The sequence below is a fragment of the Mauremys mutica genome, chromosome 4 (genome assembly GCF_020497125.1).
Source record: "Mauremys mutica isolate MM-2020 ecotype Southern chromosome 4, ASM2049712v1, whole genome shotgun sequence".
In the NCBI taxonomy this organism is placed as follows: Eukaryota; Metazoa; Chordata; order Testudines; family Geoemydidae; genus Mauremys; species Mauremys mutica.
Genome location: NC_059075.1, coordinates 94,203,820 through 94,217,684, shown reverse-complemented (window position 1 = coordinate 94,217,684; position 13,865 = coordinate 94,203,820). Strand labels below are relative to the sequence as shown.

The 13,865-nt window shown below is 41.3% G+C and overlaps 1 protein-coding gene across 3 annotated transcripts in view; it reads right to left on the bottom strand.

Moving 5' to 3' along the window:
- SYT9 (synaptotagmin 9) overlaps positions 1 to 10,677 on the bottom strand; it is a 131,141-nt gene extending 120,464 nt beyond the window's left edge. For all 3 annotated transcript variants that reach the window (XM_045017174.1, XM_045017173.1, XR_006579442.1), the window contains exon 1: positions 10,530 to 10,677. In XM_045017174.1, the coding sequence (XP_044873109.1) occupies positions 10,530 to 10,677 (148 nt within the window). The remainder of the gene's footprint in view (positions 1 to 10,529) is intronic.
- Positions 10,678 to 13,865: the final 3,188 nt, after the last annotated feature.

Here is a 13,865-nt window from a genome sequence, read left to right as displayed (position 1 = left end):
CTGACATACACAGGGCTATGACTTGGAGTAATGGGATCAAATTAAAAAAGGAAAATATAGGCTGAATGTCATAAAAAAGACTGTCTGACCACAAGAACAATTCGGCTGTAGAACAGTTTCTCAAGGGAAGTAGTGAAAGCCTTATCACTTAAGGTTTTTAATACAGACTAGATAAAAGTTGTTCATATCTAATGCCTGGAACTCATTGAATCTCATAGCAAACCATCATATTGGAAAGGTCACAGAATTATACATTATTTCCAGCAAGCCAATCAGTGCTGTAAGAAAAACATGTACGTTAAAATTTATTTCTACGTTTACTGCCTCCCCACAGCCCGATCAGAGGTGTATTCAGGATATAAAACTGCACTTAACTCCATGTTCATTTAAGCTTTTCCATTCATTTGCAATAACCTTGCAATGCCCAATAAAAAGAAAAATCAGACAATTACATATAGGAGGTCAAATCTGTAGAAGGGACCTCAACCCAGCCTTTGTTTTTATAACTGAAATCAGTTGGGATTATACTTCTGATTCTGATTTGTGGTTGCAATCAAGGAGTTAGATGTCTAAATGCAGACATCTGCACGCACAATTGATTCTGCTCAGGAAATTAGAAGCCATTTTGGCGGAGGGGGGAGGGAAATGTGGCCTATTATTTGCACTTTGGTCACTCAAATTAGCACAAAATATAACAATTTAGAATGCTAACAACATTATGTATCAACAGCATTATCATACCATATGTTCACAAAAAGTTTTTACAAGGAACTACTAACCCATACAGCCATTAGAAATTAAGACCTCTACATAAGTGACTGGGGCTATGTGCCCTATAAATGTAAATGGCTGCCTGTAGAAAATAAACTCATGAATATTTCTTAGAGACGTAATAAAGCAAATTCTGCCCTCAGACAAGAATGTGCAAATCCCATTGAAAGAAAATGTTGTCACTACTAATGTGACGGTAAGGGCTCAGTGGGAATTACAAGCATATACATGTGAGAGCAGAATTTGATCCAATTACTGAAATCTACAGAATATGCAAAGGCATTTAAGGTTAGAGCCTTGGAGTAATGAAGAGGGATTGGACTGTAATTAATCACAGATACCTTAAAATGTTGGTATTTTCTTATGTTTCACTTTAGGTAATTTCCCCATCATCTGTATTTTTCCATTGATTATCCTAATTTTCTTTGACAGTGATAGTACATTATAAGAAACTTGCTTGAGTAGTTGGATGTTAGTGGACAAATAATTTCTGATTTGATTTTGTATATGATATGCTAATCCAATTTCCAAGAATGCTTCACAAACCTGCTCTTTAGTATATATTAAAAACACATATAAAATGACCTATATACAGGTCCCTCATATCATTTCCCTTGAATGTTTCTGTAGATTCCTAAGATGCATTATTAATGATAGTATTGTCTATTTATTTGCTCTAGGTGTATTTCCAGGAATCAAACTTGGTTGCTTTCAAAGACACCATAGGATGAGGCCCTCAGAGAAAATCTTTCATCATGGAGACAATTGGCATATATCTCCAGCTCACTTGAAATAACCCTTGCCACCACATTTTCCACTATATTGCAATGCTCTGGTAGTTCAGAATATAGACCCATATGCAGGTCCTAATTTTAAGCATGTGCGTAGTTCCATAGAAGTCAAAGGGTCTGCTCACCCACCTAACTTCAGACATGGCTGAACAGGGACCGACTTTGGGAGAGTACTAAAAAATACCATGGCAGGAACACTGGCTTGGTATTAATTTCTTTGTAAATTTTAAAAGCTCAAAAGTTCAAGGGAGACCTTAAAGAATTTAAAGTAAACAGAGGAAGAATGAGTAAAATGGGTTGCAAAATATAAATAAAAAATAGCAAAGGGGAAGTTATAAAAGTGAGAGGAAAAATAAGTGTTATATTTCTCTCATGTGCATACCTTCCGTTAGATCCCCCTAACTAAAAACCACAATGCCCCATGAGAGAGACAAGCATTATTCTGATTTTACAGCTGGAGAAACAGAGGCACAGAGCGGGATACTGAAATAACTGTAAGGATGTGTCATACCATATACAAACATATGCTATGAAATGCAAAGATAAACTGGGGAGATGAGCTGTCTTAAGAAAACTAGTGCAAAGGGCTCCAGGTGTGACTAGGTATGCGAAGACCTGGGGTTCATTTTGACTCAATGTGCATTTTTGCCTTGGTTGTTTTTGTCATAAAGCAACTCTAATTTTGCAAGTGAATTTCTTTATGTTTTTGTTATAATTTTAACAAGTCTGGCTGAAGTATCTCCCATTTAAATACAAACAGGGATCAGGTGCAGTAATAAAAATGGGAAGTCATATGGGGCACTGACTGGACTAGCAATGGGAAGCTCTGATAAAGTGATTCTCTCTCAAGATTTATGGTGGGATTTTATCAGGGCACCGCTAACAAATCAGAATGCTTAGCATCTTATACCAATTGGAGCCCAAAGTAATACTATGGAAGACTGCATACATTTGTCTTCTCTCACAGAGTATTAAAAAAAAAAACACCTCAAAAATGCAAACTGCAAATGTAGTTAGCAGCACCCTATACTGTACAGCATACCACTTTGTGCATTTAAGGACTGTTTTGTAAACTATGCAAGTCTGGTGTAACTCCTGGGAAGTTCTAGGATTACAGCAAGGATAATTTTAATGAAGGAATTTACAGTCCCTCCCCCTCCCTCTTTCTACTTTAAGAAAGTCACCTGGAATCCTTTGTAAGAATTTCTGCTTTTCACTTGCTACATTAAATATTTATTCCCTATACTCACTTGGTGGGTCCAACTTTTTACAGGTAATTCTCTGCAATCTTGCTGTTTTCTGAGCCTGAAGAATTTACTTCAGGTTATTTTTTTAAACCCCTAAATCAACAATATGGGGACAGTTCTCAACAGCTCCAATCTCTTACCCAGCACAGGTGTGGGGAAGAAGGGGAAAGTGGCTAGGAGCCACCTTTACTCCTTCCTCTCTCCTGTGGCAAGCAAGGGGCCAACTGACCCTCTCAGAGCAGCCACAGAGAACTGGTACAAAGGGATGAGGGTGGAAATGCCAAGAGAGGCTGGAGTAAAGTCAGCCACACTAGCTTTTGCCAGCTCAGGATTCCTCAATTTGGAGGCATGCTCAGTTGACTCCTTTAGGGCAGTTTTAAGGTTACTTATGCAACCCTGGCAGTGCACAGTGAGGTTAGCTAGGCTGAGGATCTGGCCATACATGTCTGTACAACATCTACAACAACTAGGCTCCAATCTGGGACCTCTGGATCCCACTGTAATACATCCAATAACAAACATCTGAAGCATCTGTACACACACAGAATACTTGTAAAAAGACATTTCCCATAGTATAGGTCTGTAACGGTTTGTACAGTTGTTATATTAAAGCAGAACCTTTGTTTAGAAAAAATAATATAGTAACTTGTACAATAATTTTCACCATCTTCTTTAGTTTGCTTCACATTGTATCACTGGTTTTGTAAGGCAACAACTAGCCCCCAAATCTTTGTTGGTAAGCACACTTGTAGTCCTTCTTGTTTTAGCAGATACATGCTCTTATGTTTCCTCTTTCTAAAAGCACATTATTGTACAGTTATCTGTTGAACGCAGCATTTTTTCTCTTGTAACCTGAGTACTTAACCCTATTAGTGTCAATGGAAAATCTCTGAGTGCCTAGCCATTTACAGTAAATGTGCACTAAACCCAATTAAAACAATATACCATCTCACATTAAAGATGAGCAGCAAATGTTTCTTTAAATTCCCAAAACTTGAGACTGACTTTTCAAAAGAGGAAAACAGTGTTTAGCTCCCATTTAAAATATGTAATTAACACTATATTTTAATGAAGTTTAAAACAAGATTTTGGTTTCTGAAATCCAAAGGAATCTGAGCTGCAGTCGTCCTTGTTCATTTTGCCATAATGTCAGAGGAGCTGGTGCACTGCTGCCTTACATTTTGTGGAGTGGTTTATACTGATGGGAAATGGGTCGAAAACATTATCAATTCAGAATTGTAGCATTTTACCTTTATTTGTACTGGTGTCACTGGCTATAAAATATGCAGGGCAATGGTGAATCTGGCCCAGAATGAGTAAAAAACACAGTGACAATAAATGTACTATACCTTGAAAGGGTTATTCCACCTTTTTTCACTTCATGACTGTGTAAGTTGTTTTTTCCCCTTCAGCTGAAATTTCTCAGGCTTAAACTAATCTTTTTCCCTGATACGTTTCGTTTTTTCAAAGTTTGAACAAAATCAGTTGAGTCACTTTCGAGTTGTCCAAGCATGAAAAGTTAAGACATGTCCCTCTTAAGAAATTAAGCTAGTTAATGTCAAACTTGCTGGGGACTTAGCCCTAGTTAAGGACAGAGGAATGACATGTTTGAAGAAACCTAAGCTGAGGTTTTCAGAGAGGCCCAAAGGCGTGAGGACTCCAGCTCCCATTGAACCACAACTCCTTTAGGTTCCTGTGAAAAAAACCCAGGCCCAATTCACCAGTTTGTTTTTTTTAAAGTGATTTAATATAAGGGCTACAGTTTATTCAGAAAAATACAAGCCCCCATGATGAGACTGGTTTTAAGATGAATTCACAACACATTAGTAATCATAATATGGGGTAAAATGTACAGTCCGTGTTGGAAAGATTTTCTGTGAGCAAGGGTGTGTCTAGATGAACAGTTAGCCTGTGGCAAGCTGGGGTGTGTATCTACAGGATACTAGCGTGTCACTACTAAGTGGCAGTAGCAGGGTCCACACAGCCAGTTTGTGTACCACAGGCTATAGCACTGTAGATTTACACCCTGGCTTGCCAAAGATTTCGATTAAACAAGCCCCAAGTTTGGCTTCTGTGCTCCCGTGGTTGGCTGAATGCCAACCAGTCCAAACACCTTTGCTGATTTCCACTTTTGTTTTTCCTGTTGATAATGTATTATGCAGCTAAGCCACTTATGCCCTGTGTAAAGGAATCAAGCAGAGTTAAAAACACACTTAGTTAAGTAATGTATTGATGAAGAGGACTCTTAGCTTCCACTGACATAAATGTAAATTGTACCCTTTCACATCGTTCCTTCAATAGCCATCACATTGCCATGGCTAGATTTCTTGGTTTCTTGATTGCAATCAACTATTTTTAATTTGATTAAATAATAAAGTCTGATTCTTCCATTACTGTATAAAATCCATCGCTTTTGCTCAAGACCTATAGAATTCTTCATGTCTAATGTCCATCACTAAACCACAATATTCACTGTTTATTCTATTTTAGCAGATAGTGATCATTTTAAAAGGACATAATTAAGAATAACCTCTGATCTTATTGGCTTATCCTCAAAATGTGAAATCCAATATGACAGTCAAGAATAGGCAGCTTTATTTAGTATTTCTACTGTCATTATTCCGCTCAGTGTGACATTAATGAAAATTCACAATGATTAATGGTCTAGCCCTTTTATATAACACCCTTATCTGCATAAACATTTCCTGATCATTCTTCTCATCCTCCTCCAAAGGTCCACAACAGCTTCCAATGACCTTTTAAAATTTTTTATTGTAAGTTTCTAGGGCTGGATCCTTTCACTCTTTTATCTACAGGAAGAGTGACGAATCCAATCCAGATTGTGCTGTAGAGGCATGCTGTCTTTTTTGACATAATCTCTAATATTTTATCACAAAATTTCCTTTGAATAAACGCTTCATACTCATATCTCAGTAATTATCAACAAACTGGAAACCAGGCAGTGAGCACTCTGTGGCTGCAGGACATGCACAGTAAGGAGCACATGGAAAGCAGAAGCTGTGGAAAAGGTGGGGGGTAATCTGAGAAGGGTGAGAAATGGCACACTAGAGGACCCTGTAGAAATGTGCAGGGACGGGCACGTCTACCAAAGAACAATGGCAGACCAACCCTGCCAAATGACTGGTCCCTGGGGAATTCTCTGGCATGTTGGAAGATGGGTGAAAAACACAACAAAAAGCAGTGGCAAAAAAATGTAAAAATTACCGTCTGATGTATGGGACTTTGTCATCCAAAAATATACGTATTGTCCTATTTGTAACAGAAGTGCAAACCACAGTAATTTGCCACAAAATTTGCCACTCTGAGAAAACCAGCATTGACTCTAGTGGACAGAAGAAGACCACTATCACTTACCTTCAGTGCTAAACTGTTAACAGTCCTAAACCAAAATCATAGTACACTTTTGACTGACCTTTCTACAAAAACACCTGCTTCTCTGGCAATTCAGAATCATATACCTGTGTGACAAAAGTATACAGCTGCTTCTACACACTGCTAAAATATGCCCCACATCAGATGTTTAACTTGGGAAGTGAGAAAGGACTGGGAGAGGAATCTACTAGAGGAAAAGTCCACAAAGAATCAGCACGTACTTGCTGTTGCCCTGATTCCTCTTGAACACCCATTCCTCAACTGCAAAATTTTTGTTGGCTTTAATTAAACTCGCTTTCCAGGTGACTATCTCAAAGGTCCCATAAGTCCACTTAAGATGGTTTTCACATGCATATGTATCTAAGGTACTGATGTGGCCCTCATTACCATAGTATCTGAGCATCGCAGAGTCTTTAATGTATTTATCCTCACAACACCCCTCTGTGGTAGGGAAGTGCTATTACTACACCATTTTACAGGTGGGGAATTGAAACGGAGAGGCTAAGGCTAAGAGCCAGCTTGTTAATGGTATTTAGATGCCTAAAGATGCAGATAGATGCATTTTTCAAAAGTGCCTTGGCACCTAACTCTCATTGAACAAATCCTACTAGGTGCCTATCTACATCTTTAGGTGCCTAAAAACTTTGAAAATCTGGTTCTGCCAAGTCATTTTACACATGAAGTCTGTGGTGGAGCAGTGAAGTGAACCTGGATCTCTTATGTTCCAGGCTTGTACCCTAACCAATAGACCATCCTTTCTTCCCTATAGGGAAAGTTATGTAACAAGTAAAGATACTGTACATCATCATTTTCACCAGGTTGAAGAGTTTAGGTGAGCATTTAATTTACTGGGAAAATGCATCTGAGCATAGAAAAATGTTCTAAAAACAGCATTCACATATTTTTGTACAAGAACTGCCATAATGAAAACAGTAACACTGCTAACCATTAGCCACACACCGCATATATTTTTCCTTTATAGCCACACTCTTGTCAGCTCTATTTACTAACAAATGTCTATGTATTTTTAAATGGTTTTCTTTTGTGTCTGGCTTGACAGGATTTCCTGCTATCTGAGAGGAATGTAGTTTGGGTGGCTGATGAAAAACTTGCTTACATAGGAAAGAGAGTATGACACAATTAAAATGACTTCATGCTTATTTTTGCCCAGAAGAATCTGTCTCCAGCCCTATATTGTAGCCACCATCCTTCCAGTTTTTGAAAACTGATGAGTCTCTCTTCATAGCCCATAAATTCCATTCCACCATTAACTCAATGGTATTTCTTATGTGAATAAATCAAGCTGGATTTGGCCTGTCTGCTACTGAAGGGGTACTGTCTCCCTCTTTTGGGAGTAGAATGCACTGTCTTCTTACCAACCATGGATTTGACTGGGAAACCAAACTTTATGGGCAATTCATTTTCCTGACAATCCATATTTGAATTATAGAAATGTGAGTTAAGTGCAATTAATAGCTTCCTAACGTAGTAGATACTCTGTGTAATAGATCAGGTTTGCAGCAAATACTAAAAACCCATCCTACCAGAATGGTTCAAGACAGGGGTCGGCAACCTTTCAGAATTGGTGTGCCGAGTCTTCATTTATTCATTCTGATTTAAGGTTTCGCGTGCCAGTAATACATTTTAACGTTTTTAGAAGGTCTCTTTCTATAAATCTATAATATATAACTAAACTATTGTTGAATGTAAAGTAAATAAGGTTTTTAAAATGTTTAAGAAGCTTCATTTAAAATTAAATTAAAATGCAGAGCCCCCAGAGCAGTGGCCAGGACCCGGGAAGTGTGAGTGCCACTGAAAATCAGCTCGCGTGCCTCCTTCGGCACGCGTGCCATAGGTTGCCTACCCCTGGTTTAAGAAATAATGAGCTAAAATAAGAAATACAGAAACTGTTTTCTTCATTAAGGAAAGTAATATGAGAAGACTAAGAATCTCTTATTCTTGCAACTATGTATGCTAAATGTACATAACTTTATTGAGCACAGTATGTTTTAAAAATGCTCCCAGACAGAATGCCAGATATCATGTCTGCATGATACTTTCATGAAAGGTCAGGTGTCTTCTACAAAAATATGTCAAAAACCCTTATTATTCAAAGTGATTTAGGCTACTTCTTTACATATGGTTCAAGTAACTCACAATTCTAAGTGATAATTGACTTCAGTAGATGTCCTCTTGGGAATCATTACTTAGGATACAAGAATGTGATTGATACCTGAGTATACAAAAACTAGAGAAACTAGAAATAGACACAATCACTTCTTGAATGCTTTTTGACAGTCAAGTGTGTCACACACAAAGTATTTATTTGAACCAAATAATTATTAAAATTATTAAATTCATGTGTATAACATTTATTTGGTGAGTTATTCTACCTATTTTTTAGTAAATGTTAACGTTCTTGTTAAAATGTCTGAAATCTTTTAAAATCAGAGTTGTTTTAAGTGAATGAAGTTATCACAGATGAAAATAGATCTTAATATAAATAACCTACATATATGAGAATTCTGCTTCATTTATTGTACATGGAAGATTTTTTTACCTAACCGGTTTTATTCTCCTTATTGCATTGCTCAAGCTATCTTAGTTTACCCAAACATTTGTCAATAATTTGCATCATGAAAGCTGCCTCATATTAATCAGGTTACCGCAAAATCTTTGTCGGAAAGCATTAGACATTGAAGAACAGACTGAAATTGGAATCAAATCTGCTAAGTGAACTAACTACTGTAAGAAAAGTAAATAAATTATTATTAGTGTGCAGTGATGAGCAGCTGAACTGCCAGTACAATTTAGAGTGCTGCAAATACTCTCCAGTTTTCAGTTATTTTAACTCTTTCTAAAAATGGTTCTGCTCATTATAATTTTCATTCACACCTGTGAAACCTTGATTTGACGCACTACAGAAATTGAAATATAGTATGAGAAACTTTTAAATCTGCTTATGCTCTACAAAATGTTTTCTCCACTGTGGGTAGAAGGAATCTGGGCACTTTGGGGTAAGATAACATCAAATGTTTACTATTTTTCTGAACGGCAGCCAGAGTTCAGCTTTCTAATTAAGAAGCTTAAAGGGAGTATTTAAATCAGAAGAAGCTAAGACAACCATGCTCAAAACATAATCGAAAATAAATCTCTCAGTTTACATTCTGTCAATTTTAAAGGCTGTTTATTCTGCCTCCTGTCACTGAAAGGCAAAAGAAACCCATCAAGCTCCTCTATATCAAAACATTGTCCTGTGAGCTATTAGATTTTATTGTTTAAATAAAAGACTAATATAAAACTCCAGTAATTTAAAATCAAATCTATACTGATACAAGGACCACATAAATTCAGGAACAATCCCTCAAGGACCGTTCACTGAACACTGAGATTCTGGTTTGACTGAACGTAGTAAAGCTACTTATAGGTTCAAACTACTATCAGGAAGCAAACAAATTCTTGAGCTTTAAAACAAACGAAAACACTGGACAACTAAGATGAGATAATTTAAAGCAGTGTATCTATGATTCCTGGTTTCAGACCAGCAGTCAAAATTATATTTCACTGGGAATACTTTTGAAATTAAGATTTGCTAAAATTGATGTACATAAATGCTTTAGTCCTAAATGAATCCAGTTTCAAGGAGAGAACTCTAATAATATAAATAGTGTAACCACCTGAAAGAATGGCTGGAAATTGATGACACCAGTTGTTGCTTTCTTCAAGTAGTCTGAGAGAAAATCCTAATGATTCAGGAACACTTAAAACCCCAATCAGGTTTTACCTTTCAGTAGCCTTGTAGATTACTCTTCAGAACAACACTTAGGTCAGGTTGTTGCTTGAAACTAAAGAATAGATTCTGTGACTGAGTCCTGAACAATCGGAGCTATTGCTTTTATTCTAGGAGGATGTTTCCCCTCTGAAGTTAGAGCACAGGGGGTGTATGTGCGCTGGAGGAGTGGGTATGAGGGGGGACACATTCTTCACCTCCCTTGTTGTTCAGTGGAGGTACATAGGGGTAGGGTGAGGCTATTGATTTTGCATCTCGCAATGGCTAGGGTGGGATGTGGAGTATTGATTCTGTGTCTCCCCCGGGTGGGGTGGGATGGGGGTATTGATTCTGCATCTCCCCATGGCTGAGGTGGGATGGGGAGTATTGATTCTGCGTCTCCCGGACTCCAGACACGGGGAAGGCGTCTTGGAGGAGTGGGGTTTCTCCCCTTCCCAGTAAATTAGCGGCACAATGAGGGTGGGAAGGGACTAGGGACTGTTGTTTTCTTCTTGCAACCCCCGACCCCCGCCCTCCGGCCTGAGCAGCAGCGTGTACCTGAGTCCGTGAGCCGGGGCCGGGCTCTGTCCCGCAAGTAGTAGATGAAATCCAGGCAGTTCTCGTTCTCCACCGCCCCGCTGGAGCAGAGCTCGGCCAGCAGCTGCAGCGCTTTCTGACAAATCTCGTCCTCCCTGCCGCCAGGCATCGCCCCCCAGCATCCTTGGGAATGGAGCCGAGCTCTCCGCTCACACTGCACGCGGCGGCTGCCTCTGCCTGCCGCCCGCCTGCAGCCGCCGATGCCACTGGGCAGCCGCCTGCATAGTTGGGAGCCAGCCACAGCAGGGGTTCCCCCCCCCCTTTGCAAGTCCCCGCGCCCCCTCTGCTCCGCACTGAGCCTTTCTTGGGGACTGCCCTGTTGGCTCTGCTATGGAGGGAGCGCCAGGCTGCTCCCGGCAGGAGGAGGAGGAGGAGAAGGAGGATCCCACTAGTTGCATGCGATAGCAGGCAGGGAAGCGGCCAGGGCTCTCTGAGCCTGGCCCTGCCTGTGCTCCAAGCGGCGCGGGAACAGCTCGCCCCAGCGGCAGGAGCGCTCAGTGCACAAGCGCTGCCATCCTTCTCCCGCCCCGGGCCAGGGAACAGCCCAACGCCTCTGCTGGGCGGGCTCAGCCTGCTCCCCTGGGGGCCTGCTCCGGAGAGCGGCCCACTCCGCCACAAACTTCCCCGGGGCCGGGGCTGGCGAGAGCTGCCCGTCCGCCAGGGGAGGAAACATAAACGTACTTATTGTAAGTGACACACACTTCCTTGCTTATGTCCAATGAGGGGCGCGCCCGCACACACACTCCAGCACATATACTCAGTTACTGAAATGCAGCTCTCTCTCTCGCTCACACACACACTCCCTCCCCCCACACATCCCAGATGTGCTGGAACTAGGGGTGCGGCAGCACCCGCACCCCCTGGCTGGAAGCAGGGGCGGCTCCAGGCCCCAGCACGCCAAGCGTGTGCTTGGGGCGGCATGCCAAGGTATGCCTGTGGAGGGTCCGCTGGTCCCGCGGATTCAGTGGACCACCGGAGCCACGGGACCAGAGGACCCTCCACAGGCATGCCTGCAGGAGGTCCACCGGAGCCGCGGGACCGGCGAGCGGCAGAGCGCCCCCCGCGGCGTGACGCTGTGCTTGGGGCGGCGGAATGTCTAGAGCAGCCCCTGGCTGGAAGTGGTTTCCATTATATACGGGGTTTACTTTCGGTTCAGTGGCTCTCAGCACACTAGGGTGACTAGACAGCAAATGTGAAAAATCCGGACGGGGTGGGGGTAATAGGCGCTTATATAAGAAAAAGACCCAAAAATCAGGACTGTCTCTATATAATCAGGACATCTGGTCACCCTACAGCACACCCACCACCATACAAATTGTTCCAGCACACAGAGGTGAAAGTGGGCCCATGTGGCATACGGGTAAGAAGTGGCCACTGGTACCAGCCCGTACAGAGCTGACATTAAAGCGTTGCCACAGCAGCATTTTAAGGTTTCTGTCTCTCCCCCTGCCCCCCGTTTGTGGCCTTGCCCCGACAATGGAGGGGATGTGTGTAAAAGGGCCAGGAGACCCAGGCCCTTTTAAATCGCCGACAGTGCCCCACCGGGCCAGGCAGCGTGGATGGGCCAGCTGGGGGAGGCTGACCCCAGCCCCACCCCTTCCACCAGAGGCCCTGCCCATTACGGGGGCCTGGAGCCGGGCCCCCATACCGGTAAGTCTTCTATGTTACTTTCACCCCTGCCAGCATGCCTCACACACACACAAAATTATGTCCCACAACCCCCCAACACACAGTTAAGTCCAGATCTCACACACACACACTCAATTACTTAAGTCCAGATGTCACACTGACACACACACTCAATTACTTATGTCCAGATGTCACACTGACACACACACTCAGTTATTTATGTCCAGGTTTCCCTCTCTCTCGCTCACATACACACACATGTCCAGATGACAGACGCGTGCACACACACACATGGGTACCTACTGATTATCCACTTATTTCCAGATTTTAGACAAACAGGAAACACACGCATACATACATGGGGTCCATATACTCATTTGCTTATTTCAGTCGATGGACAAATATAAAATTCTGAGATTTGGATGTGTAAATTAATTCAGTGAAACCAAGAAGTGAAAATCACAAAGATGGAGACATGATTAACTGTGTTGGGCAGAGGGTGATGGGGCAGAAGATCAGGAAGGAGGGGAAACACAAAATGAGGGTGGGGAAGAGGAAGGAAGAAATGAGGGAAGAGCAGATAGGTACAAAAATACAAGGAGAAAGGGTGAAGAATGGTAAAAAGTGTCAAAATGGGACAGAGATAAAAGCTCTGCAAAAATAGAGGGACGGGAAGAGAGGTGCAAAGTCCAGGAATGGCAACAAGGTTAAAAAAATGGGAGGAGGAGGAGGAGCAGAGAAGGAAAGGAATAGGCAACAAAATGGAGGAGGGAGTAGTTCAAAGAGGCACAAAAGAGAGAAGGGATGTGAGGAGATGCCCATTAAAATGATAGTGAGGAGGACAGAAAGAGTTTTGAAAAAAGAAGGGAGCAAAAAATGAAGGTAGATATGAGGAGAAGGCGGCAGGGATTTCAGGGGAGCATGAACAAGCCATTTTTTCTCAGGGGATTGTACACAGGAAGAGAAGGGGTATATCAAATAAGAGAGAGATGGAGGGGAAATGTGGGAGGACAAGAAAAAAGCAGAGTGGTGCCAAGAGGCCGTAAATACTGCAGGCAATCCATCTCTTTGTGTAAACCTCATAGGAAAGCAAGGGATGCACTTTAAGAGAGTTCTGAGTCACATTTCATTGTATATCTGGGTTTTCTCTCTGTTTGGAAAGCCAAACCTGTCTTCTGTCAAAGACCTCAGCTTCTAAAGATTAACTAGAGAACAGAAACAGGAACACTTTGAAATCCTAAATCATAGTTCAGAGATGTCTGTAAAGTAGGAAAACATCAGAAGTGATATAATGTGTAAAAATAAACCTTAAATGAAGGGCCTGATCAATATAATCTCTGGCAAACCTTTGGGAAATTTCCTTTTCTCGTTCTTGATGAATCAAGTCCACGCTTCTTTTCACTGCCTTTAATATTTATAAACAGTTTGTAAAATACCATATGCTTTTTGTGTCTCACTACCTACTCCCATTCAGAAATGATTACATTCACTGAGCTAATTGTCTTGCAATTATTTTCTATAAATAATGCATGCACTTACTGTCTGGAACCAAGTGGTGGAGAAAATATTAGAATTTTATGACACTGTTTGGAGGGCCTATTTTCAATAAGTTTAGAAGTGTAGGCAAGAATGACTTTTCTGAAACTGCTGAATGTGAGTTAGGAGCAG